At 44.8% G+C, this 25,803-nt stretch overlaps 2 protein-coding genes and 1 pseudogene across 2 annotated transcripts; all 3 read right to left on the bottom strand.

Annotated features, from left to right (window-relative positions):
• Positions 1–2,062: 2,062 nt before the first annotated feature.
• Positions 2,063–4,417, bottom strand: LOC132206400 (ferritin, heavy subunit-like; annotated as a pseudogene).
• Positions 4,418–8,757: 4,340 nt separating this feature from the next.
• On the bottom strand, positions 8,758–11,688 carry LOC132206404 (ferritin, heavy subunit-like). Its single transcript, XM_059640513.1, has 4 exons — positions 11,587–11,688; positions 9,808–9,954; positions 9,155–9,280; positions 8,758–8,904 (listed from the first exon to the last, which is right to left on the bottom strand). The coding sequence occupies exons 1-4, from the start codon at positions 11,686–11,688 to the stop codon at positions 8,758–8,760; spliced, it is 522 nt and encodes a 173-aa protein (XP_059496496.1).
• Positions 11,689–15,317: 3,629 nt separating this feature from the next.
• Positions 15,318–25,803, bottom strand: LOC132206399 (ferritin, heavy subunit-like). Its single transcript, XM_059640508.1, has 4 exons — positions 25,702–25,803; positions 16,402–16,548; positions 15,686–15,811; positions 15,318–15,464 (listed from the first exon to the last, which is right to left on the bottom strand). Exons 1-4 carry the CDS (start codon positions 25,801–25,803, stop codon positions 15,318–15,320), a joined length of 522 nt encoding a protein of 173 aa, XP_059496491.1.

Below are 25,803 nucleotides of genomic sequence, written 5' to 3'. Positions count from 1 at the left end.
GATGTAGTTCTCATGTGAAGATTGTCATCCCATTCTCCGCACAGTCCGAGATGATCATAGAGAAGAAATGGGTTCTTTCCTCTCTACCCTGTCAAATCCGTTAGTCCTCTGAACAATATCAGTTACAGCCATCCCTTAACCTTCTACACAGAGGGACTGGACAAGCCATTATGATGAATTAACCATCTCTCTGTCCAGGTTACTTCCAGAAATTCTGTGCATCACCATTGTTGGGGTCGTACCTGCCAGAACTGTGCATTCCGGCTGTGGTTGAACAGGAACTTGACAATTTCACCAATACCTCTCCATCCAGAGGTATTTGAACCCCTCAGAGATCAGGGCTAACATTAGTTTAGAGAACGTGGTGACTTTCCTTCTTGCGTTACTGTTGCCCATTTGGTGTAGGCAAAGCCATACTGCTGTTAGGGAGGGAATGTGGGGCTATGTTTCCAACGCCAGATGAGCAGTGGCTTAGTGTAGAACGTGGAGATGCGTGGTGTTCCCACATTTCTGCGGCCCTTGTCCGATGGAAAGTAGTTACGGTTTTAAGAAGTTGTCTGAGGAGCTTTGGTGGATTCCTACAGCATTTGGTAGATGGTATATATTGCAGTCTCTGCGTATGTCAGTGGTGGAAGGATTGACTAAAGGGGCTGCTCGTTTGCTGGAGGCTGTCAACATTCTGGAGTGTTAGACTGCTACCTGTTTTCCTGATTCTGTCTGACATCACTGAATTTCCTGCACATCATTCTCTTTCCAGAAGTGATGGTGCAAACAAACCTCTTCTAGTTCACTAATGTCCTTGTTTGTAAGAAACTGCCATCCTTACCTGCTCTGGCTTATGTGTAACCCCACGGCCACAGGAAAGGGGTTTAATTTGAATGACTCATGGGCTGGGTGGGTAATCAGAGCTGGATAATAAATGCTGCCCGTCAGTGATATCCTGATCCTGTTAAAAGCACTTACACAAAGCAGTCACATTGTAATTCAGGACTGATTGATAGTGATTAGGCCCCCACAGTGCACTGTGTGGAGTCACAGATCAGCCAGTCGACAGCAGGCCATCTGATCTGCTTGAAAATTGAAACTGCTGATTTCTGCATATGCTCTTTGCATTTTAGCTTGATTTTGCACCAAGCATCCTCAGTATTTGTCACCTCTTTGTTGCAGGGTTATAATAGAAATTATCACACAGGCAACAAGGGGGGCACTGCTTCATTCCCAACGCAGTTCCTCACCTTTAGCATTGTAAGACAAGGTAGATGTTTCCTTTCTCTTACATGTAAGAAGGAGATACTGAAGAAACTAATTCCCTAGCTCAGGGAAGAGTGCAATTAGCAATTGCTTATGTCAAAGAAAAAAACTGCGGAAAAGCATTCTATCTTACTCTTTGGAGGAGGAAATTTACGATTTACGAAAATGAGTAACACCAAGGCATCAGAACAAATTGCTGGAAAACACCTCACTGTCAGGCAACAAAATCAAACAAGAGATGATCACGTGTCTCATGGCCAGGTTCTGTTCAACCCTGCTCCCTCCCAATGCTGCCAAACCTGAGATTTCCCAGCAGGTTTTGATCCTGGTTTCCGGAATCTGCTTATTTAAAAAAGAGACCCAAACACATGACCAAGGGCAGTGCATTAGATCAGTGCCTACCCTTTAGGCAAAGGACTGATTTCAGTCAGTGCATTGATTGGAAGCTGGTCCTGCAAACTTGTCCCTGCGAGTAGATGTCAGTAATGCTGACTTATCTGTCAACAACCTTACCAGTTATGGAATTTCCAATAAAAGGATTGCCCACTCAATCCCCAGACACAGCAGAATCAAACACTGAGCAAGTTACTGGGGCAGGCATTGAATCAAAGGATGTCACAAAGAACAAAGTATTGATGATCAGACATGACAGCACAAAAACCTCCAAGAACCAGAAGCTATGGAAATTACACACTGTACTCAATTCCATGGTGAACACTATTTTAATTTGCTCAGAGCACAACTAGTCATTTAGTAGAATGAGGTCACCATGTACAACAGATATAGATATTGACCCCATTCAGCTGAGTGTGAGCCTGTCAAACAGGTACTCTCCCATGCCATTGTCAGGGGCTCCCAGTCTCTTCAGGTTGGTGATGTGATCTCCCAGCTTCTTGATCATCTTCACTTGCTCATCCAAGTAGTGCCTCTCCAGGAAGTCACACAGCTGGAGAAAGCAAAGAGGGGAACTGGTTAAATCCAACAAAATACAGCTTGGGAGACCGAACAGTGAAGTGATGTCATGGAGATTGCCAAATACACTCGAGAAAGTGCTCAGTTTTAGAAACAGGAGGATGTTGGTATAACCCAAGAAAACCCTCCACAATGTCAAAGGAGATCTTGTGGCTAACAAAAAGGACCAAGTGTCTGATCCCTGTTTTTAATTCAAAATCCCTGATTTAAATACACCACACTCACATGAGGGTCCGTGTGGCCAGAGGCCAGTTTGTGCAGATCCAGCAGACTCTGGTTCACATCCTTCTCCATCTGTAGAGCTCTCTGCATTGCCTCCAGACCATTGCCCCACTCATCCTGCTCTGGCTTCTGGAGGGAGGGAAGCAGGAACAGAAAGCACAGCTCAGCAGGCAGTTGTATCATTAGTCTACATCTGATCAGTTAATTATCCCTCATCATTGTAGGGGAAGTACTACAGGCCGACTTGACCTTGGCGAAACACCTGCTGTATTTGGTACTGTTCTTGAAGGGGACATTTCTAAACAGATCCTGCTATGCTGTGATCAGAGTAATCACAAGGCATCAGAAACATCTTCTAGATGTATTAAGGCTTCATACTGATGCTTTCCACACCTCAAAGATTTCTGTTTTCCCTTTTGACACCTCATCTTGTCCAAAGCAGCGGTAGACACCGATATTTGCTCACCATCCAGAATACTGGATTATCACAATTGCCAACTATTGTTCAATCACGTGCAAAAGTGTTTCCTTTTAGTGAAGGGAATCGTATTGTGGTGAGCAACCCCCCCATTCATACAGTATTTGCTCAGTCCTGAAGCTAAACAGATTGAGCTAGCCACAATTGAGTGGTATTTCACAAAAAGCTGCAAAAGAAAGCTTTGGAATCCAACCTTGATGTCCTGCAGGAGGATTCGGCCTCCACGTTTATTCTAGAAAGCCATCAGTTTCTCAGCGTGTTCCCGCTCCTCATGGGACTGCTCCTTGAAGAACTCAGCAAAGTGACGCAGGGCAACATCATCCCGGTCAAAGTAAGAGACCTGTCGGGGGAAGAGGCAATAAAGGGAAATGTCTGAAATACATCAATGCCTCTTCTCAGATACTAACCCAGTTACCATCTTGACTCCACATTTAAGTGGGCAAAACTAGAGAGAGCCAGGAAGTCACCTTCCATGGATTATAACCTATGTAACAGATACTTAGCCAGACTTCTGGAAATAGAGGACAAAAACCAAATGCAATCCCTCACCTGTGTTTTGCTAAAAAGGTGCGATAGAGTGTGGCATGGTGCACAATGAAGGGGACAGCTGTCTATAGCCATTAGATATCCCTGTTCTGCAGGTGATAAAACACTATTGTTCGCGATGTGGAGACTAGTTAGACCCCTGTCCAACTGAATGAAATGCTATGAATAATGCAGTCAGTCATTAACACAGCCAGAAATCTCAGTCAGCAGCCTCATTATCACCATCACCCACCTGAATAACCTTAGTGTCCTACCACCCACTCCACACAGAATTCTAACTGCTTTGTTGTACACGAGTTAATATTTCAAGTGTGTGCCACTTGTCATAGCTCACAAAACACACTGAGCAAGGGTCAGTGGACCCAAAATTTGACCGGATTTCTTCCACCATTCCTTGCAGATCTGTAGAACTTTTCTAGCTATTCTTGTTGCTGTTTGATTTCCAGCAGTTGCTGTCTTTAGTTAAGGGAACTTTAGATCTTGAACATAAGCCAGTCTGGCAAATGGGGCAAGGTTCAAACAAAAGGATACATTTGTGTCCTACCAGGGAAGGTTTTCTGAAGAAAAGGGATATAACCAAGTTAAATTTATCAGCAAAACCAGCTCAACCCTCCAGAGTTCAATGAAAACAATCACCAAGGGCTACACTGTCCCGAGATGGACAACTGGGGATCCACACCCAGGAGCCAGTTGTATATTAAGACAGTGTTCAAAACCTGAACAGAGAGTCAGTGTTAGGACTTGCACGAGATTGCATCAGGGGAAGGGCCACAGAAAACAATATATGCTACAGCTAAGTCATTAACCCAGCATAAAAACCCAAACAGGTCAACACTGTTATCACACAGGCTTGAATTCCACAAAGCTCACCATGGAGAGGTAAACATAGGAGGAATAGAGCTCCAGGTTGATCTGCTTGTTAACAGCATCCTCACAGTCCTGGTGGTAGTTCTGACACACTCGGGAAGCCATCTTCACTATTCCTGCTCACAGTCACAAGGACAACTCTGGAACAAAGGCCTCAATCCCCAAAGCTGTTGTGTTTCTACTCCTGAGACAACCGGCACTCACCCAGAGGGAGACCGAACTGATGATGACTGACAGTTGCTGCTAGCCAATCAGGAGCCACCCATGCATAGAGGCACCAATTAGAGAGAGGGGGAGGGTGTGTTAAGCAGAGCTGATCAGAGGTGGAGATGAGAGCCAGGTCTGGATGGTTATTCTGTGATTGGAACAGCAGGAGGCCATTCGGCATCTCAAACCTTCTGCACCACTCAATCAGGTCATACGTCATTTGGTTCTTTTTTAAAAGAAGTAAATATGGTTTGAGAAAAGATTGCTCGTTTTGTTTTTAAATTATGGTGGTTGTGATCAACTGCACAAGGGACTCATTGAGGAAGGGGAGTGTCAGTTTCTCAGCCTGTTGTGCTGGGATTTGGGAAAGAAAGGTGGGAAATTGGCTCGGGGTCATCGAAAATTGTCATAGTGTCAGCTGTGGAAAAGACAGGAAGGATGTTCCTGATGATGGAAAAGTTTAGGATCAGGGGTCACAGCCTAAGGACACATTTAGGACTGAGATGAGGAGAAATCTCTTCACCGAGAGAGTGGGGGTCCTGTGGAATTCTCTGCCACAGAAAACATTTGAGGCCAAAACTTTGAATGTTTTCCAGGAGCAGTTGGGTGTAGCTTTGAGGGCTGAAGGGATCAAAGAGTATGGAGAGAGAGTGGGAAGATGGGACTGAGTTAGGGGATCAGCCACAATCACATGGAATGGCAGAGCAGTCTGGAGGGGGCTGAATGGCCGAATACAACAATTTTTTTTCGATGATTCTAAGTTTGTACAACCAGTGCAGCCAGGGTATTGTGATGCAGGGGTAATGTCCCTAGCTGTGGACCAGGAAGCCTTGGTCCAAGTCCATACCAGATCCAGAGATTTTGTAACATCTCGACAGGCAGAATTAGAAAACAACCAGAACAGGTGCAGGCACAAAGGACCGAATGGCTGCCTGCTGTGCCACAACAATTCTCCGATTCTGTGATGGGTCTGTACCTGAGCAGCATCTCCCTGCCTCCAGCTCCTGCCTGTGGATTGTCACCACGCAGTGATGGAGAGCCTCGAGTGTTCTGTTGGTTCTCAGAGTGATACCTGAAGTGGATTTCACCTCCTGGCAGGGCCACCCAGGACGGTACGATCGAGGGGAGGGTCCTGGTAAAGTGCAATGCAAAACAAGTTCCCAACGGCCATCCAGGTGGAAGATAGGCGTGTGCTATCGTTGGCTGTGACAGTGGGTGAAGGTCAGCAGTGGGGGGATCCCCAGTCAACATTTCTTTGCCAGTGGAACTGGGTCTACCTTGTGTAAAGGACCATGTCTCTGCTGATGTGTAACAGCTTTCCCACATTAAAGGTGCCTTGTACAGGTGGAATTCAAACCCTGTCCCCAAACTCTCAGAATTTCCTGGGTGGAAATTCAGAGTGTTTTTCACAACAGGAGGCCATTCAGCCCACCGTCCTGTAATAGCTTCTGAACGAGCTACCTGATTAGTCCCACTTTCCAGCCCTATTGCTGTCACTCTCTAAATTCGTCACTTCCAAGGACATATCCAACTCTTGTTTTGAAACCACCCGTGGAATCGACCTCCGTCACTCTCCCAGGCAGCATATTCCAAATCCGAACAACTTTCTGAGCAAACAAGTTTCTTCCCATTTCACTCTGATCTCCCCTACTGACAAACTATGACCCCTCGTCACTGACAAGTCAACTGCTGAAATCAGAATATCGTGTTTACTCTATCAAAATTGTTCATAGTTTTGATCACGTCAACAAGGTCGCCTCTCAATAAGGTCACCTGCCAGGAGATTTACCCCATTTTCCTGAATCTTTCCGTGTATCTAAAATTCCTCATTCCTCGGGTCATTCTAATAAATCTTCTTAAGTGGCTCAATCTCCATTAATAACAGCTTCATCCTGCCTGACCACTTTCAGACAATCACATACTTGAAACCGAAAGTCTCTGAGCTCCTGTACTCACATCAGATTTGTAACATCGAGCCTGTTTTGTCTTTCTGTGTTTCTTCGACGAAAATGCATTACTCACTTTATTTTTATGTCTTGAAATTGGAAAGTGATTGGCAACATCAAACCTTGTGCAGTAAATATCTGTGCGCGCAGATATTGTCCTTTCCACAAAGTAACTGTTTTTGACATGATCCTGGATGATGTAGTTCTCACGTGAAGATTGTCATCCCATTCTACGCACAGTCCGAGATGATCATTGAGAAGAAATGGGTTCTTTCCTCTCTACCCTGTCAAATCCATTAATCCTCCGAAAAATATCAATTACAGCCATCCCTTAACCTTCTACACAGAGGGACTGGACAAGCCATTATCATGAATTAACCATCTCTCTGTCCAGGTTACTTCCAGAAATTCTGTGCATAACCATCTTTGGGTCGAACCTGCCAGAACTGTGCACTCCAGCTATGGTTGAACAGGAACTTGACAATTTCACCAAAACCTCTCCATCCAGAGGTATTTGAACCCCTCAGAGATCAGGGCCAACATTAGTTTCGAGAATGTGGTGATTTGCCTTCTTGCATTACTGTAGCCCATTTGGTGTAGGCAAATCCATACTGCTGTTAGGGAGGGAACGTGGGGTTACGATTCCAACGCCGGGTGATCGGTGGCTTGGTGTAGAATGTGGAGATGCGTGGTGTTCCTACATATCTGCAGCCCTTGTCCGATGGAAAGTAGTTGTGGTTTTAAGAAGTTGTCTAAGGAGCTTTGGTCGATGGTATATATTGCAGTCTCTGCGTATGTCAGTGGTGGAAGGATTGACGAGAGTGGCTACTCGTTTGATGGAGGCTGTCAACATTCTGGAGTGTTAGACTGCTACCTGTTATCCTGAGTCTGTCTGACATCACTGAATTTCACGCACATCATTCTCATTCCAGAAGACAGGGTCCAACCAAGCCTCTTCTGGTTCACTAATGTCCTTGTTTGTAAGAAACTGCCATCCTTACCTGATCTGGCCTATGTGTAACCCCACAGCAAAGGGTTTTAATTTGAATTACTCATGGGCTGGCTGGGCAGGGGGGGGGTGGTAAATCAGAGATGGATAATGTAATCAGATGGATAATAAATGCTGCCTGTCAGTGATAGCCTGATCCTGTTAAAGCCCTTACACAAACTAGTCACATTTTAATTCAGGGCTGATTGACAGTTATCAAGCCACCCCAGTGCACGGTGTGGAGTCACAGGTCAGCCAGTCGACAGCAGGAGAGCTGATCTGCTTGAAAATTGAACACAAAGGTAAAAATTGGAACTGCTGATTTCTGTACATGGTATTTGCATTTTAGCTTGATTTTCTACCAGGCATCCGCAGTATTTGTCACCTCTTTGCAGGGTAATAATAGAAATTATCACACAGGGAACAAGGTGGGCACTGCTTCATTCCCAAGGCAGTTCCTAGTCATTAGCATTCTGAGACAAGGTAGATTTTTCTTCCTCCTACCTGTATAAAAGGAAATACCAAAGAAACTAATTCCCGAGCTCTGGGAACAGTGACATAAGCAATTCCTTATCAAGAGGAAAAACCTGCAGAAAAGCAGTGTATATTACTCTTTAAAAGGAGGAATTGTACAATCTACTAAAATCAGTAACATCGAGGCATTACAACAAATTGCTGGAAAACACCTCACTGTCAGGCAACGCAACATCAAATCAAGAGATGATCACGTGTCTCATGGCCAGGTTCTGTTCAACCCTTCTCCCTCCCAATGCTGCCAAACCTGAGATTTCCCAGCAGGTTGTGTTCCTGGTTTCCAGAATCTGCTTATTTAAAAAGAGACCCAAACACATGGCCAAGGGCAGTGCATTGGATCAGTGCCTACCCTTCAGGCAAAGGACTGATTTCAGTCAGTGTATTGATTAGAAGCTGGTCCTGCAAACTTGTCCCTGTGAGTACATGTCAGTAATGCTGATTTATCTGTCAACAACCTTACCAGTTATGGAATTTCCAATAAAATGATTGCCCACTCAATCCCCAGACACAGCAGAATCAAACACTGAGCAAGTTACTGGGGCAGGCATTGAATCAAAGGATGTCACAAAGAACAAAGTATTGATGATCAGACATGACAGCACAAAAACCTCCAAGAACCAGAAGCTATGGAAATTACACACTGTACTCAATTCCATGGTGAACACTATTTTAATTTGCTCAGAGCACAACTAGTCATTTAGTAGAATGAGGTCACCATGTACAACAGATATAGATATTGACCCCATTCAGCTGAGTGTGAGCCTGTCAAACAGGTACTCTCCCATGCCATTGTCAGGGGCTCCCAGTCTCTTCAGGTTGGTGATGTGATCTCCCAGCTTCTTGATCATCTTCACTTGCTCATCCAAGTAGTGCCTCTCCAGGAAGTCACACAGCTGGAGAAAGCAAAGAAGGGAACTGGTTAAATCCGACCAAATGCAGATTGGGAGACCGAACAGTGAAGTGATGTCATGGAGATTGCCAAATACACACGAGAAAGTGCTCAGTTTTAGAAACAGGAGGATCTTGGTACAACCCAAGAAAACCCTCCACAATGTCAAATGAGATCTTGTGGCGAACAAAAAGGACCAAGTGTCTGATCCCTGTTTTTATTCAAAAACCCAGATTTAAATACACCACACTCACATGAGGGTCCGTGTGGCCAGAGGCCAGTTTGTGCAGATCCAGCAGACTCTGGTTCACATCCTTCTCCATCTGCAGAGCTCTCTGCATTGCCTCCAGGCCACTGCCCCACTCATCCTGCTCTGGCTTCTGCGGGGAGGGAAGCAGGAACAGAAAGCACAGCTCAGCAGGCAGTTGTATCATTAGTCTACATCTGATCAGTTAGTTATCCCTCATCATTGTAGGGGAGGTACTACAGGCCAACTTGACCTTGGTAAAACACATGCTGTATTTGGTACTGTTCTTGAAGGGGACATTTCTAAACAGATCCTGCTAGGCAGTGATCAGAGTGATCTCAAGGCATCAGAAACATCTTCTAGATGTATAAAGGCTTCATTCTGATGAATTCAGCACCTGAAAGACTTTTGTTTTCCCTTTTGACACCTCATCTTGTCCAAAGCTGCAGCAGACACCGATATTTGCTCACCATCCAGAATACTGGATTATCACAATTGCCAACTATTGTTCAATCACAAGTGCAAAAGTGTTTCTTTTTAGTGAAGGGAATCTTATTGTGGTGAGCAACCTCCCATTCACACAGTATTTGTCTAATCCTGAACCTGATCATGTTGAGATATCAGTCCATTGTATTGAGCTGAAAAAATTTTGAATCCAACCTTGATGTCCTGCAGAAGGACACGACCTCCACGTTTATTCTGGAATGTGATCAGCTTCTCTCCATGTTCTCGCTCCTCATGGGACTGCTCCTTGAAGAACTCAGCAAAGTGACGCAGGGCAACATCATCCCGGTCAAAGTAAGAGAACTGTGGGGGAAGAAACAGGCAGGAAGGGGAAGTGTATCTGAAATTCAATGGCACTCCTCAACCAGAAACTAACCCAGTCACCATCTTGATTCCACATTTAAGGACAAAAAGCTGCAGCACAGGAACAGGCTCTTTGACCCTCCAAGGCTGCACCGAGCGACATCTGGTCTCAAATTGGTCATCTATTTTCATAGGGTCTCTATCCCTTTGCTCCCTGCCCATCCATGTACCTGTCCAGATAGATCTTAAGACACTAGTGTGACTGCATCTACCAATTCCACAGGCAATGTGTGCCAGGCACCCTCCAACCTCTGCGTAAAGAGCTTTCCAAACATATCCACATGATAAATTGCCTGTAGCATTCAGTGGTATGGGGGTTATAGGGGAAATGGGTCTGGGTGGGATGCTTCAAGGGCCAGTGTGCACTGAGCTAAAGGGCCTGTTTCCACACTGAAAGGAATCTCACCCAATCTTCCCTGCTCTTTGAGCTCATGACCCCTAGTAATTGAGTTCCCCACTCAAGGAAAAAGCTTCTTGCTATCCACCTTGTCTACACCCCTCATGAATTTGAGGAGCTCAATCAGGACCCCACCCCCAAATCTGCCACCTTCTAATGAAAATAATGCTCATCTACTCAACCTGTCTTCCTAGCTCACACCCTCCATACCAGGCAACATCCTGGTGAACCTCCTCTGCACCCCCTTCCAAAGCATTCACATCCTTTTGTTAGTATGGCAACCAGAACTGGACATTTAATTACTGGAACATGATAGACAGGCAGAAGGTCTTCTCCCATTGTAGATAGAAGAAAGAGAGGACACACAACCAGCCGATCAAGGACACAGCACTAAGAAAGAGCACGTGGATGGACAGAGCCATGAATCGCAGTGAGCGCCAGCATTACAAACATCACCCACCTGAATAACCCCACTCTGTCCTACCATCTACTCAGCACTGAGTTCTAACTGGTTTTTTTTCCAGTAATTCACATTTGGAGTGTGAAAACATGCCACACTTGTCTTTCCTCCTACTGAATAGCTAGGAGGAGGATGACTTCTGAGGAAGAGTCACTGGACCCAAAACATGAACTGATTTCTCTAAATCCAGCCAGATCTGTAAAGCTATTCCAGCTGTTTTTGTTGCTGTTTCTAATTTCCAGCAGATGCTTTTCTTTCAAAAAAGAAAGAACTCATTTAGGGCCAAATCAGATGGCAGCCTGGTGAATGGGGCAAAGTTTTAAGAGTGCAAGTACATTTTGCATAGAAAAATTCACCAGGGAAATCTTCTCTTTAAAAGAAAATTGCAACCAAATTTAAGGAAAATATAGGTTTATCAGCAACATCAGCTCATCCCTTCAGAGGAAGAAGAAAAGTCACTAAGGAGTACATTGTCCAGAGATAACAAAGTGGTCATGGTCACCCAGGAGTCAGTTGCAATACAAGACAAACTTCAAGTTTCCAACAGAGTCAGTGTGAACCATTTCACTGGGATTCAGTCAGGGAAGGGCCACAGACCAAAACACATGCTACAACTAAATCATTAAACTAGGCAAGAAAATAAACCTAAGAGAGTCAATGCACATATATCACAGGCTTCAACTTGAGGTCAGGTCTTCAATGTCACAAGGCTCACCATGGAGAGGTAAACATAAGAGGAATAGAGCTCCAGGTTGATCTGCTTGTTAACAGCATCCTCACAGTCCTTGTGGTAGTTCTGACATACTTGGGAGGCCATCTTCACTATTCCCACTCAAGAAGTGAGTTGCTCTTCCACAGGCTCTGTATTTATAGTCCTGGGACCATCCTGCACTCACCCATGGAGAGGCAGAACTGATGATGACTGACAATTGCTGCTAGCCAATCAGGAACCACCCATGCATACAGGCACCAATGAGAGAGAGGGGGTGGGTGTGTTAAGCAGAGCTGATCACAGGTGGAGATGATAATCAGGTCTGGATGGTTATTCTGTGATTGGAACAGCAGGAGGCCATTCAGCATCTCAAACCTGTTGCTCCACTCAATCAGGTCATGGGTCATTTGTAGAACAAGGTGTTGAGCTGGATGAACACAGCAGGTCAAGCAGCATCAGAGGAACAGGAAAGCTGATGTTTCAGGTCTGGACACTTCTTCATAAGTTATTTGGCTCTTTTTTAAAAAGAACTGCATTTGGTTTGAAAAAAGCTTTAACATTTTGTTTCTAAATTAAGGTGGTTGTGACAAACTGCACGAGGAAGTCAACGAACAAGAGGTGTCAGTTTCTCAGCCCGTTGTGCTGGGATATGAGACAGAAAGGTGGGAAATTGACTCTGGGTCATAGAAAACTGTGACAGGATCAGACGGGGCAAGGACAGGAAGGATGTTCCCAATGGGGGGGGGGAAGTCCAGGATCAGGGTATCCTGATGTAAGAGGACTGGGTTGGACATTTAAGACTGAGAAGAATACAAACCCAAAATTTACAAAAGTTCCTGGGTGGACATTCAGAGGATTTTTAATGACAGAGGCCATTCATCCCATCATGTCCGTATCGGCTTCCGAAAGAGCTACCCACCTAGGCCCCCTCTCCAGCCCTATACCCTCTATATTCGTCACTTCCAAGTATATATCCAGTTCTTGTTTTGAAGCCACCTATGGGATCTACCTCCGCCACTCTCCCAGGCATCACATTCCAAATCCTAACAACCTTCTGAATAGAGAGGTTTGTTCTCATCTCAGAGCTCCATTACTGACAAACTGTGACCCCTCATTACTGCCATAATCAACTGGTGAAAACAGAATATCCTCCTTTACCCTGACAGAATTGTTCATTATTTTGATCACTTCAACAGGGTCACCTCTTAAACATTTATGCTCCAAGGAGATTTACCCCAATTTCTTCCATCTTTCCTTGTATCTGAAATACCTCATTCCTGGTGTTATTCTCGTAAATGCCCTTTGAACTCTGTCGAGGGCTTCAATGTCCTTCCTTAAATACCATGCCCAGAACTGAACACAACACTGCACATGTGGTCTAACCCATGATTTGTACAGGTGTAACATCTATTCCTCGCTTTTATACTCTCTGCGTCCATTTGAAAACACACATTTCACAAAAGCCTTCTCATAGCAGCTTTATCCCGCTCAGCCACTTTCCAGTAATCACATACTTGAAACCCAAAGTCCCTCTGCTCTTGTACTCGCCTCAGAATTGAAACATCGAGCCTGTTTTGTCTTTCTACGTTTGTTCAAGCAAAATGCATTCATCTTTTATGTTCAAATTGGAAAGCAATTGGCAACATCAAATCTGACCAAATAAAAATGTATCTGCTGATTCACATATTATCCTTTCCAAAACGAAGCTGTTTTTGGCTTTATCATAGATGATTTACTTCTAATGCGAGGATTGTAATCATATTCCCCACTCTTAGTCCTAGATGAGGATTGAAAAGAAGCAGGATCTCTCTATGTACCCTGTCAAATGCATTAATCCACTTTGAAACTTGAAGCACAGACGTCCTTTACACTTCTACACAGAGGGGCTTGGGCAAAGTATTATCATCGTAACCAATTAACTTTCTGTCCGGGGGCATTCCAGAAATTCTGTTCATAACGATCTTTGCGTCCAACCTGCTCGAACTGTGCACTCCAGATATGTTTGAACTAGAACAAAAGAACCTCCACGCTGAGATATTTGAACTGGTCCGAGATCAGGCCTAACATTAGATTCGCGAATGTGGTGGCTTGCCTTCTTGAACTGTTGTTGATTTAGTGGAGGCAGATCCTCAATGCTCCTGGTGAGGCAATGGCAGCATTTTGATCCACCAACACTGGATGAATGGGGGCTTTGGAAGGTGTTGTCTAAGAAGATTTGGTGGATTTCTACAGCATTTGTTAGACGGCACATATTGTAGTCCCTGTGTGTCAGTGGCGGAAAGAATGAATCTCGCGGCTGCTCTGAGCTGGAGGCTCTTAAGCTCCTGGCGTGTTGGACCGATACCCGTTGACCTGATTCTGTCTGAACAACTCTCTTCTGGCAATAAGAACCTAATAATGAGCTTGACAATCATTGCTTGGAGCTGGAGGCCATCAAGTTTCTGGAGTGTTGGCCTGATCTCCTGATTCTATCTGACACCGCTCTGGAATTAAGAAGGTAATGAGGAGCATTCAATTCAGTGTCAAAAACCCATCCTTACCGAGCCTGGCCTGCATATGACCCTGCAAGCACAGCGATGTGTGCACCTCTGACCTGGCCTTGTGGCAATTTGAAATGGATAATAAATGCAGTCAGCTCAGAGACATCCACATCCTTTTAATAGAGGAGACTGTCACCCCTGAACATCAGGAACAAGGCAGGCACAGAGCAGTGCATGTGCTGGCACATGCAGGTCAGTTGAGAGCAGGAGAGCTGATTTCATTGAAAATAAAGAGCTAAAGATTGGAACTGCTGATTTCTCCTCATGGTATTTGGGTTCTAACTTTACTTTCACCTGGTGTTCTTAGCCTATGTAATCTTTACGTTGCAGAGCACTGAGAAGTTGTGCCACACCTGCTCCAAGATGGGCACTGCTGCCTTGACTAACAGGTCATTCTCTCTGGCGAGTGCACGCGTGAGAGCCTGAGACAAGTGAAAACAAGTTTTCTCATTCTCTTACAGGCAGCCATGAGACTCACTCCTTCCACCAGTGATAAAGGAGCAAAGGAAATGGGAGCGAAACCACTTGTATCCTTTGTAGATAAGCAATTGCTAAAGAGATCAGTGCATCTTCCAGGCTAAATTTTTTTTACTTTATATTCTTGTTTGAAAAGTGAATGTATGCTCAAATCATTAGACTCCAAGTGCTAGAAAAAGTCACAGGTGTGGCAACATCTGTCAGGAGATGATAATGTGTCTCAGGTCCTAGGACTGAACAGTTCTTCCCCCAGGTGCAGCCAAACCTGAGATTTCCTGCAGCTGCTTATTCCAATGAGACCTGAACATTGCACAGGGCAGGGCTCCAGTTCAGTTCCCAACACTTAGCTTGACTGAGACCAGTCCCCTGCCTATTGACTAGAAGCTGGTCCTGAAAAGTTGTTTGGCTAGTAAACAGTGTTGTACTGACAAAAAAACCCGAACACTTGTGGGATTTCCACTACATTGATTGCTGACTGAATTCGTACCGACAAAAGAGGAGCAAACTACTGGGGCAGGCATTGAATTAAAGGTTAATCAGAAGTAACAGAAAAGGATTTAATGATCAGATGTGCAAACAGCAATACCAAGAGCCAGAAGCAGCTGTGAAATTAGGCAAAGTACTCAGTTCCATGGTGAACACTATTTTGATTTGCTCAGCACAACCGAGTTACTAGCATTATGTCACCATGTACAACATACACATTATTGACCCCATTCAGCTGAGTGTGAGCCTGTCAAACAGGTACTCTCCCATGCCATTGTCAGGGGCTCCCAGTCTCTTCAGGTTGGTGATGTGATCTCCCAGCTTCTTGATCATCTTCACTTGCTCATCCAGGTAGTGCCTCTCCAGGAAGTCACACAGCTGGAAAACAAGACAAAATTAATTCAGAGGAATCTAAAAGGTGTCTGAAAGTGACCTCTCATGACAGATGTGACGATCACCACCATGTGGAGGTCCACTCAGGTGATGTATTTGAAAGTTTGTTTTAACAGCCTGCAGGAGGCTGGAGAGGTAGTTGGATTTTCACCCAGAGTGTGCACAAACACACCACTTTCTTCCAAGAAGAAAGTTTACAAACTCACATGAGGATCCGTGTGGCCAGAGGAGAGTTTGTGCAGATCCAGCAGACTCTGGTTCACATCCTTCTCCATCTGCAGAGCTCTCTGCATTGCTTCCAGACCATTGCCCCACTCATCCTGCTCTGGCTTCTGGAGGGAGGGTAGCAGGAACAGAAAGCACAATTCAGCAGGTAGTTGAGTCATTAGTCTACACTGGTTAGTCATCCCTCATCATTGTAGGAGGTACTACAAACCAATGTTAATTTGGGAAAGACTCCTAGATTTTGTACTGAGGGATTAAGAAATTTTCTAAACACATTCTACTGTGAATGTAGATTCTCAGAATTCACATGCAGAGAATAGGTACCAATGGAAGTAATTCCTGGCTTTCCTATTGTGATTGGAATTGTCACAAGTTATCAGAAACATCTAGATTCACAAAGGCTGGACACTGCTAGTTTCCACACCTGCAAAAGTTCCCTTTCATACTTTGTTACCTCACCTTGTCTCAAAGAGTCATTCACAGCAAAATCTACTCCCTATTCTGGTTCATTTCAATTGCCTTCTGCTGAAGAGTCACAAGGACAAAGTATTTCCTTTTGCCTGAAAGGGAATCCTATTTTGGGGAACACCCTCCCCTTCACTCAGGGTTTGTTCAATCCTGAAGCTAAATAGATGGAGATACCAGTCGATTGTAGCTGCTCACAACAAGCTGCAAACAGAAAGCTTCAGAATCCAACCTTGATGTCCTGCAGGAGGACTCGGCCCCCACGTTTATTCTGGAATGCCATCAGTTTCTCCGCATGTTCCCGTTCCTCATGGGACTGCTCCTTAAAGAACTCAGCAAAGTGTCGCAGGGCAACATCATCCTGGTCAAAGTAAGAGACCTGTCGAGGGGTAAAGAGGCAAGAAAGGGAAATGTCTGAAATACATCAATGCCTCTCCTCAGATACTAACCCAGTCACCATCTTGACTCCACATTTAAGTGGACAAAACTAGAGAGCCAGGAAGTCACCTTCCGTGGATTATAACCCATATAACAGATACTTAGCCAGACTTCTGGAAATAAAAGGACAAAAGCCAAATGCAATCCCTCACCTGTGTTTGGGTAAGATGGTGCGATAGAGTGTGGCATGGTGCACAAAGGGGACAGCTGTCTATAACCATTACATATCCCTGTTCTGCACATGGAGACCAGTTAGACCCCTGTCCAACTGAATGAAGTGTTATGAATAATGCAGTCAGTCATTAACACAGCCAGAAATCTCAGTCAGCAGCCTCATTATCACCATCACCCACCTGAATAACCCTAGTGTCCTACCACCCACTCCACACAGAATTCTAACTGCTTTGTTGTACACGAGTTAATATTTCAAGTGTGTGCCACTTTTCATAGCTCACAAAACACACTGAGCAAGGGTCAGTGGACCCAAAATTTGACCCAATTTCTTCCACCATTCTTTGCAGATCTGTAGAACTTTTCCAGCTATTCTTGGTGCTGTTTGATTTCCAGCAGTTGCTGTTTTTAGTTAAGGGAACTTTAGATCTTGAACATAAGCCAGTCTGGCAAATGGGGCCAGGTTCAAACAAAAGGATACATTTGTGTCCTACCAGGGAAGGTTTTCTGAAGAAAAGGGATATAACCAAGTTAAATTTATCAGCAAAACCAGCTCAACCCTCCAGAGTTCAACGAAAACAATCACCAAGGGCTACACTGTCCCGAGATGGACAACTGGGGATCCACACCCAGGAGCCAGTTGTATATTAAGACAGTGTTCAAAACCTGAACAGAGAGTCCGTGTTAGGACTTGCACAAGATTGCATCAGGGGAAGGGCCACAGAAAACAATACATGCTACGGCTAAGTCATTAACCCAGCATAAAAACCCCAAACAGGTCAACACTTATCACACAGGCTTCAATTCCACAAAGCTCACCATGGAGAGGTAAACATAGGAGGAACAGAGCTCCAGGTTGATCTGCTTGTTAACAGCATCCTCACAGTCCTTGTGGTAGTTCTGACACACTTGGGAAGCCATCTTCACTATTCCTGCTCACAATCACAAGGACAACTCTGGAACAAAGGCCTCAATCCCCAAAGCTGTTGTGTTTCTACTCCTGAGACAACCGGCACTCACCCAGAGGGAGACCGAACTGATGATGACTGACAGTTGCTGCTGGCCAATCAGGAATGACCCTTGGATGTAGGCACCAATGAGAGAGAGGGGGAGGGTGTGTTAAGCAGAGCTGATCAGAGGTGGAGATGAGAGCCAGGTCTGGATGGTTATTCTGTGATTGGAACAGCAGGAGGCCATTCGGCATCTCAAACCTTCTGCACCACTCAATCAGGTCGTGTGTTATTTGGTTCTTTTTTAAAAGAAGTAAATATGGTTTGAAAAAAGATTGCTCGTTTTGTTTTTAAATTATGGTGGTTGTGATCAACTGCAGAAGGGACTCATTGAGGAAGGGGAGTGTCAGTTTCTCAGCCTGTTGTGCTGGGATTTGGGAAAGAAAGGTGGGAAATTGGCTCGGGGTCATCGAAAATTGTCATAGTGTCAGCTGTGGAAAAGACAGGAAGGATGTTCCTGATGATGGAAAAGTTCAGGATCAGGGGTCACAGCCTAAGTACACATTTAGGACTGAGATGAGGAGAAATCTCTTCACCGAGAGAGTGGGGGTCCTGTGGAATTCTCTGCCACAGAAAACATTTGAGGCCAAAACTTTGAATGTTTTCCAGGAGCAGTTGGGTGCAGCTTTGAGGGCTGAAGGGATCAAAGAGTATGGTGAGAGAGTGGGAAGATGGGACTGAGTTATGGAATCAGCCACAATCACATGGAATGGCAGAGCAGTCTGGAGGGGGCTGAATGGCCGAATCCAACAATTTTTTTTCGATGATTCTAAGTTTGTACAACCAGTGCAGCCAGGGTATTGTGATGCAGGGGTAATGTCCCTAGCTGTGGACCAGGAAGCCTTGGTCCAAGTCCATACCAGATCCAGAGATTTTGTAACATCTCTACAGGCAGAATTAGAAAACAACCAGAACAGGTGCAGGCACAAAGGACCGAATGGCCGCCTGCTGTGCCACAACAATTCTCCGATTTTGTGATGGGTCTGTACCTGAGCAGCATCTCCCTGCCTCCAGCTCCTGCCTGTGGATTGTCACCACGCAGTGATGGAGAGCCTCGAGTGTTCTGTTGGTTCTGAGAGTGATACCTGAAGAGGATTTCACCTCCTGGCAGGGCCACCCAGGATGGTACGATCGAGGGGAGGGTCCTGGTAAAGTGCAATGCAAAACAAGTTCCCAACGGCCATCCAGGTGGAAGATAGGCGTGTGCTATCGTTGGCTGTGACGGTGGGTGAAGGTCAGCAGTGGGGGGATCCCCAGTCAACATTTCTTTGCCAGTGGAACTGGGTCTACCTTGTGTAAAGGACCATGTCTCTGCTGATGTGTAACAGCTTTCCCACATTAAATGTGCCTTGTACAGGTGCCCACTGAGAGGAGTACAAAGCCCCTCTCCAAACTCTGAGAATTTCCTGGGGGAACATGCAGAGGATTTTTAATGATAGGAGGCCATTTGGCCCATCGTGCCTGATTCAGTTTCTGAAAGCATTCCACACGCAGCCCCACTCTCCAGCCCTATGTCTGTATCCCTCTAAATTTGCCACTTCCATATATGTATACAGCTGCTTTTCTGAAGCCACCTGTGGAATCTGCGTCCATCACTCCTGTCAGCTACGCATACCAAACCCTACCAACTTTCTGAGTGAAGAGGTTTCTCCTCCTCTCACTGTGAGCTCCCTCACTGACAAATTGTGACCCCTCGTCAGTAACGTATCCACTGGTGAAAACAGAATATCCCCCTTTACCCTGACAGAATTGGTGATAATTTTGATCACTTCAACAAGTGCTTCTTGCTCCAAGGAGAATAAGCGCAATTTCTTTAATCTTTCCGTGTGTCTGAAATTCCCCATTCCAGGTGTCATTATTATAAATCACCTTTGAACTCTGTCCAGGGCTTGAATGCCCTTCCTGAAAAGCCACGCCCAGAACTGAGCACATCACTGCAAATGTGGTCTAACCAATGAGTTGTAGAGGGGTATCATCAATTCCTTGCTTTTATGCTCGATGCCTCAATTTGAAAACACAAGGCTCATAGAACAATACAGCGCAGAACGGGCCCTTCGGCCCTCGATGTTGCGCCGACCTGTGAGCTAATCCAAGCCCCACCTCCTACACAATCACGTCACCATCCATATGCTTATCCAAGGACTGTTTAAGTGCCCCTAACGTGGCTGAGTTAACTACATTGGCAGGCAGGGCTTTCCACGCCCTTACCACTCTCTGAGCAAAGAACCTGCCTCTGACAAATGTCTTAAATGTATCACCCTGCAATTTGTAGCTATGCCCCCTTGTACAAGTTGAAGTCATCATCCTCGGAAAAAGACTCTCACTGTCCACCCTATCTAATCCTCTGATCATCTTGTATGTCTCTATTAAATCCCCTCTTAGCCTACTTCTCTCCAATGAGAACAGATCCAAGTCCCTCAGCGTTTCTTCATAGGGCCTGCGCTCCAGACCAGGCAACATCCTGGTAAATCTCCTCTGCACCTTTCCCAATGCTTCCACATCCTTCCTGTAACGGGGTGACCAGAACTGCACGCAATATTCCAAATGAGGCCGCACTAGCGTTTTGTACAGTTGCAGCATGACATCACGGCTCCGGAACTCAATCCCTCTACCAATAAAACCTAACACACGGTAAGCCTTCTTATCAGCATTATCAATCTGGGTGACAACTTTCAGGGATCTATGTACATGGACACCAAGATCCATCTGCACATCCGCACTGCCAAGAATCTTTCCATTGACCCAGTATTCTGCCTTCCTGTTATTCACCCAAAATTGAATCAACTCACATTTATCTGCATTGAACTCCATTTGCCACCTTTCAGCCCAATTCTGCAGTTTATCCAAGTCTCCCTGCAACGTGCAACATTCTTCCACACCGTCCACCACTCCACCGACTTTAGTGTCATCTGCAAACTTACTAACCCATCCACCTATGCCTGCGTCCAAGTCATTTATAAAAATGACAAACAGCAGTGGTCCTAAAGCAGATCCTTGAGGCACACTACGAGTGACCTGACTCCAGGCTGGATATTTTCCATCAACCACCACTCGTTGCCTTCTTACAGAAAGCCAGTTTCTAATCCAAACTGCTAAATCTCCCTCAATCCTGTGCCTCTGTATTTTCTCCAATAGCCTACCATGTGGAACCTTATCAAAGGCTTTACTGAAGTCCATGTACACCACGTCAACTGCCCTTCCCTCATCCACATGCTTGGTTCACCACAGCCTTCTCAATAACAGCATCATCTTGGCTGGTCACTTTCAGATAATCACATATTTGAAACCCAAAGTCTCTCTGCTCCTGTACTCACATCAGATTTGGAACATTGAGCCTGTTTTGTCTTTCTATGTTTCTCAAACAAAATGTGTTATTCACATATTTTTAGTGTTGAAATTAGAAAGTGATTGTCAAAGTCAAGCCTTACCCAATAAATATCTAACAGCACGTGCGCATATTATCTTCTCCACAAAGAAGCTGTTTTTGACACTATCCTGGATGATTTAGTTGTAATGTGAAAATTATAATCCTATTTTGCACACAGTCCTCAATGACCATAGACAAGAAACAGATTCTGTCTGTCCACTCTGTCAAATCCATTAATCCTCTTTGAAATTTCAAACACAGCCATCCCTGAACCTTCTACACAGAGGGACTGGGACAAACCGTTATCATCAATGAACCAGCTCTCTGTCCAAGTTCATTCCAGAAATTCTGTGCATAACCATCTTTGGGTCGAAGCTGTTAGAACTGAGCACTCCAGCTGTGGTTGAGCTAGAACTTGACAATTTCACAAAAGAACCATCAGCCAGAGGTAGTTGAAACCCTCAGAGATCAGGCCTAACATTAGATGAGAGAATGTGGTGGCTTGCCTTCTTGAATTGCTGTTGCCCATTTGGTGTAGGCAGATCCCCAATGCTGTTAGGGAGGGAATTCCAGGATTCTGATCCAGCACACTAGGGGAATGGGACCATGTTTCCAATTCAGGATGGTGAATGGCTTGGTGTAGAACTTAGAGGCGGTTGTGCTCCATGTATTTGCTGCCCTTGTCCCATGGCAAGTAATGGGGGCTTTGGAAGGTGTTGTCTAAGGAGCTTTGGTGGATTTCTACAACATTTGGTGATAGTACACATTGCAGTCCCTGTGTGTCAGTGGTGGAAGGAGTGAATCTCGTGGCTGCTCTGAGCTGGCAACTCTTAAGCTTCTGGAGTGTGGGACTGAGGCCCATTGTCCTGATTCTGTCTGAAAAACTCTCTTCGGGCATTATGAACCTAAAAATGAGCATGCAATTCCTAGTCTGAATAAAATATCCCTTTCACTGAAGTCATTCAGGGAAGGGAACTGCCAAACTGCCATCCTTACCTGGTCTGGCCAGTATATGACACCAAGCCTAAAGCACTGTAGTTGACTAATGGGCCCATGGGCAGTTCAGACAGAGGATAAATGCTGCCTGGTCAGTGACATCCTTATCCTGTCAAGGAATTGTCAGTGGTCATCCATTAGAAACCAGTGACTAATTGTGATTGACAGCAATGAGCTAGACCCAATGCAGCGTGTGTGGAGCCACATGGAGGCCAGATTACATCAGAAAGCTGATTTTCTTCACAATTAAATGTAAAGGAAATTGGAACTACTGACTTCTGCAAGTGGTATTTTGGTTTTTGCTTTATTGTCATCAGGTGTCCTCAGCATTTGTCACCTTTGCATTGCAGAGCAAGGACAGGAGTTACAGCAGATGCTTTAGAAGGTGGGCACTGCTTCATTGCCTAATAGAGGCCATAGTCATTAGCATTGTCAGGGAGAAAGCAGAGCTTTCATTCTACTGAATGGAAAGGACATACGAGAGAAACAATTCTCTAGCGCAGGAAACATGTAAATGGTAAACAGTTGCAGAAAAGCAGGTGTACCTTGCACGATTGGTCAACTTTATATCCTTGTAATGAGGAATTTTGTGACCTATTAAAGTCAGTAGGATTTAAGCAAGAGAACAAGTAGGTGGAAAACACCTCATGGCCTGGCAACAAAATCATTCAAGAGATAAACACGTGTCTCATGTCCCGGTTCTGTTCAACACTTCTCACTACCAAACCTGAGATTTCCCAGCAGCTTTTGTTCCTGGTTTCCAGTGTCAGCTTGGTTTTTCCAAAAATGCTGAAGATTGAATGAATGGACGGGCCTTGGCAATGCCTAATGTTTAGGCACAGGACAGATTTCAGTCATGGTTTTGAGCCGAAGCTGGTCCTGAAAAATTGTCCTGGGAAAGCTGAGGACAGATTTTGTTCTGGCATTGTCTGCAATGCAGATATTTGCCAGTTGTGGCATTTCCAAGGACAAGATTGCCCACTCAATCCCTACAGACTCTCAGCAGAAGCAAACACCGAGCAAATTACTGGGGCAGGCATTGAATCAAAGGTTGCAAGAAAGAACAGAAAATGGATTTGATTACCAGATGTTAAAACACAAAAAACCTCCAAGAACCGGAAGCTATGAAAATTACACACTGTACTCAGTTCCATGGTGAACACTCTTTTAATTTGCTCAGAGAACAACTAGTCATTTAGTAGAATGAGGTCACCATGTACAACAGATAGATATTGACCCCATTCAGCTGAGTGAGAACCTGTCAAACAGGTACTCTCCCATGCCATTGTCAGGGGCTCCCAGTCTCTTCAGGTTGGTGATGTGATCTCCCAGCTTCTTGATCATCTTCACTTACTTATCCAAGTAGTGCCTCTCCATGAAATCACAGCTGGAAGACAAAATTAATCCAACAAGGATCAAAAAATGTCAGTGACCTCCCATGACAGAAGTGACCATCACCTCCCTATGGGGGAGGGGCATGCAAGTGATGCCTTCACAAGGTTTTGTTTAAACATCCTGCAGGAGGCAGGTAGAAAAATAATTGGATTCCCCACCCTGGAAGTACACAAACAGATCACTTTCTACCAGGAAAGGGATAAAACCTCACATGAGGGTCTATGTGGTCAGAGGCAAGTTTGTGCAGATCCAGCAGACTCTGGTTCACATCCTTCTCCATCTGCAGAGCTCTCTGCATCACCTCCAGACCATTGCTGCACTCATCCTGCTCTGGCTTCTGAAGCGAGGGAAGCAGGAACAGAAAGCACAGCTCAGCAGGCAGTTGTATCATTAGTCTACATCTGATCAGTTAGTTATCCCTCATCATTTCCAGGGGTTACATTCAGACAAAAAATTTTACTTGGATACAAAAACCCTCTAGATTTTATGCTGGTCTGAGAATAAAGAAATGTTAACATATCTCACTGTTACTGTGAATTCTGAAAGAAGTCGTATCTAGAATCAGTCGCAATGGAAGTAATCCCTTGCTTTACTGTTTGATGTAGTGACCAGAATGGTCCCAAGGCATTACAAACCTCTTCTGGATGTAGTGAGGTTGGATGCTGCTGCTTTTTGTAGCTGCAAGTTCTCAGCCTTACCTTTTGTTACCTCACCTTGTCCATATAGAGTCACATACAGGGACATGTGCTCACCATCCAGTAGCCTGGATCATCTGAATTGCCTTCTGCTATTGAGTCACAAATGCAAAGTATTTCCCTTTTCCCTAAACAAATCCTGTTTTGGTGAACAACTTGCCCTTGACATAGTATTTGATCAATCCTGAAGCTAAATAGATGGAGATACCAGTCGATTGTAGCTGCTCAAAAAGCTGCAAACAGACAGACATTCTCAGAATCCAACCTTGATGTCCTGCAGGAGGACTCAGCCTCCACGTTTATTCTGGAATGCCATCAGTTTCTCAGCGTGTTCCCGCTCCTCATGGGACTGCTCCTTGAAGAACTCAGCAAAGTGATGGAGGGCAACATCATCCCGGTCAAAGAGAGAGAACTGCAAACAGACAAAATGGGAAGTAAATTTCACTCAATTCAGCTTGGTTTTGCTCACGAAATGGAAGTTAGATGGACAGTAAGAAGACAGGTATTTACATTTATGGTCATCCATAAACTAAACTAGACAGACATTTGTTCAAACATCTAGAAATAAAGATTAAGTAGCACCCGCTACAACCCCTGGTCGGTGACTTGGTGAGACAGTGCACGGTGACGGTCACAGCTGGCAACAGGCATTAGACATCCCTGCACTGCAGGTCAGAAACACTATTACCCAGTGCTGGAAGCCAATCAGGGCATTGTCCAACAGAACGAAGGGACATGTGCATGTTGACCAAGAGAAGCTGAAATCTGAGCTCCTCACATTACCAACATCACTCATCTGATTTAGCCCCACTGTCCTAACACCTCATCTGCACAAGAGACAGTGACTGATTTTTGTTCCAGATAATCCATCTTGGGAGTGGAAAAAGTCTGCTCCTCATAAGTAGCAACTAAAAACCATGAAGGAAAGGTCACTGGACCAAAAACAGGAACTGATTTCTCACCACAGATCCTACCAGACCCACTAAGCTTTTCCAGCAGCTCATTTTAGTCTTTTATTTCCAGTAGTTAATCACAGTTAGGATGTTTATTAAAAAAAAGGCTTCATTAAAAGGACAAGATATAAAAAGTTAGATTTGGACTGATGCAAGCTTCCACAAGGATGTAAATGATTTCAAATATAAATGGGCCATTGATATCAACATGGAAGGAGGAGTTGAATTAAGAAGCAGAACCAGGCCATCCCTCAGCACCAAAAATGTGCTCTGCCCAGAATTACAACATACTGGGGACTCCTAGACAAGAGCCAGCTCCAACACAAGACAAGCTTAAAATTGCGACAGAATTAGCATTAAGAGCACTCACAGGATTCATTCCAGGAAGGACAACAGACAAGATATATGGTAGTACTAAATCATTGAGCAAGAAGCCACTTAAAGGATCAGTACAATCATATCACAGCCCTAACACTGAAATAGACCATTCAAGATCACAAGTCTCACCATGGAGAGGTAAACATAGGAGGAATAAAGCTCCAGGTTGATCTGTTTGTTCACAGCATCCTCACAGTCCTTGTGGTAGTTCTGACACGCTTGGGAGGCCAT

Source organism: Stegostoma tigrinum, chromosome 38 (genome assembly GCF_030684315.1).
Source record: "Stegostoma tigrinum isolate sSteTig4 chromosome 38, sSteTig4.hap1, whole genome shotgun sequence".
Taxonomy (NCBI): Eukaryota; Metazoa; Chordata; class Chondrichthyes; order Orectolobiformes; family Stegostomatidae; genus Stegostoma; species Stegostoma tigrinum.
This window is presented reverse-complemented; position numbering and strand designations above follow the sequence as displayed.

Bases quoted from the DNA above. Each gene is read 5' to 3' on its own strand.
- LOC132206404 (XM_059640513.1), bottom strand. From the start codon at position 11,688: ATGGCCTCCCAAGTATGTCAGAACTACCACAAGGACTGTGAGGATGCT. The intron at 9,955-11,586 runs GTGAGCCTTGTG...CTTCCCCCACAG, and splicing joins CTTATGTTTACCTCTCCATG to TTCTCTTACTTTGACCGGGA. The intron at 9,281-9,807 runs GTTGGATTCAAA...CCCTCCCCGCAG, and splicing joins TCCTTCTGCAGGACATCAAG to AAGCCAGAGCAGGATGAGTG.
- LOC132206399 (XM_059640508.1), bottom strand. From the start codon at position 25,803: ATGGCCTCCCAAGCGTGTCAGAACTACCACAAGGACTGTGAGGATGCT. The intron at 16,549-25,701 runs GTGAGACTTGTG...ACCCCTCGACAG, and splicing joins CCTATGTTTACCTCTCCATG to GTCTCTTACTTTGACCAGGA. The intron at 15,812-16,401 runs GTTGGATTCTGA...CCCTCCCTCCAG, and splicing joins TCCTCCTGCAGGACATCAAG to AAGCCAGAGCAGGATGAGTG.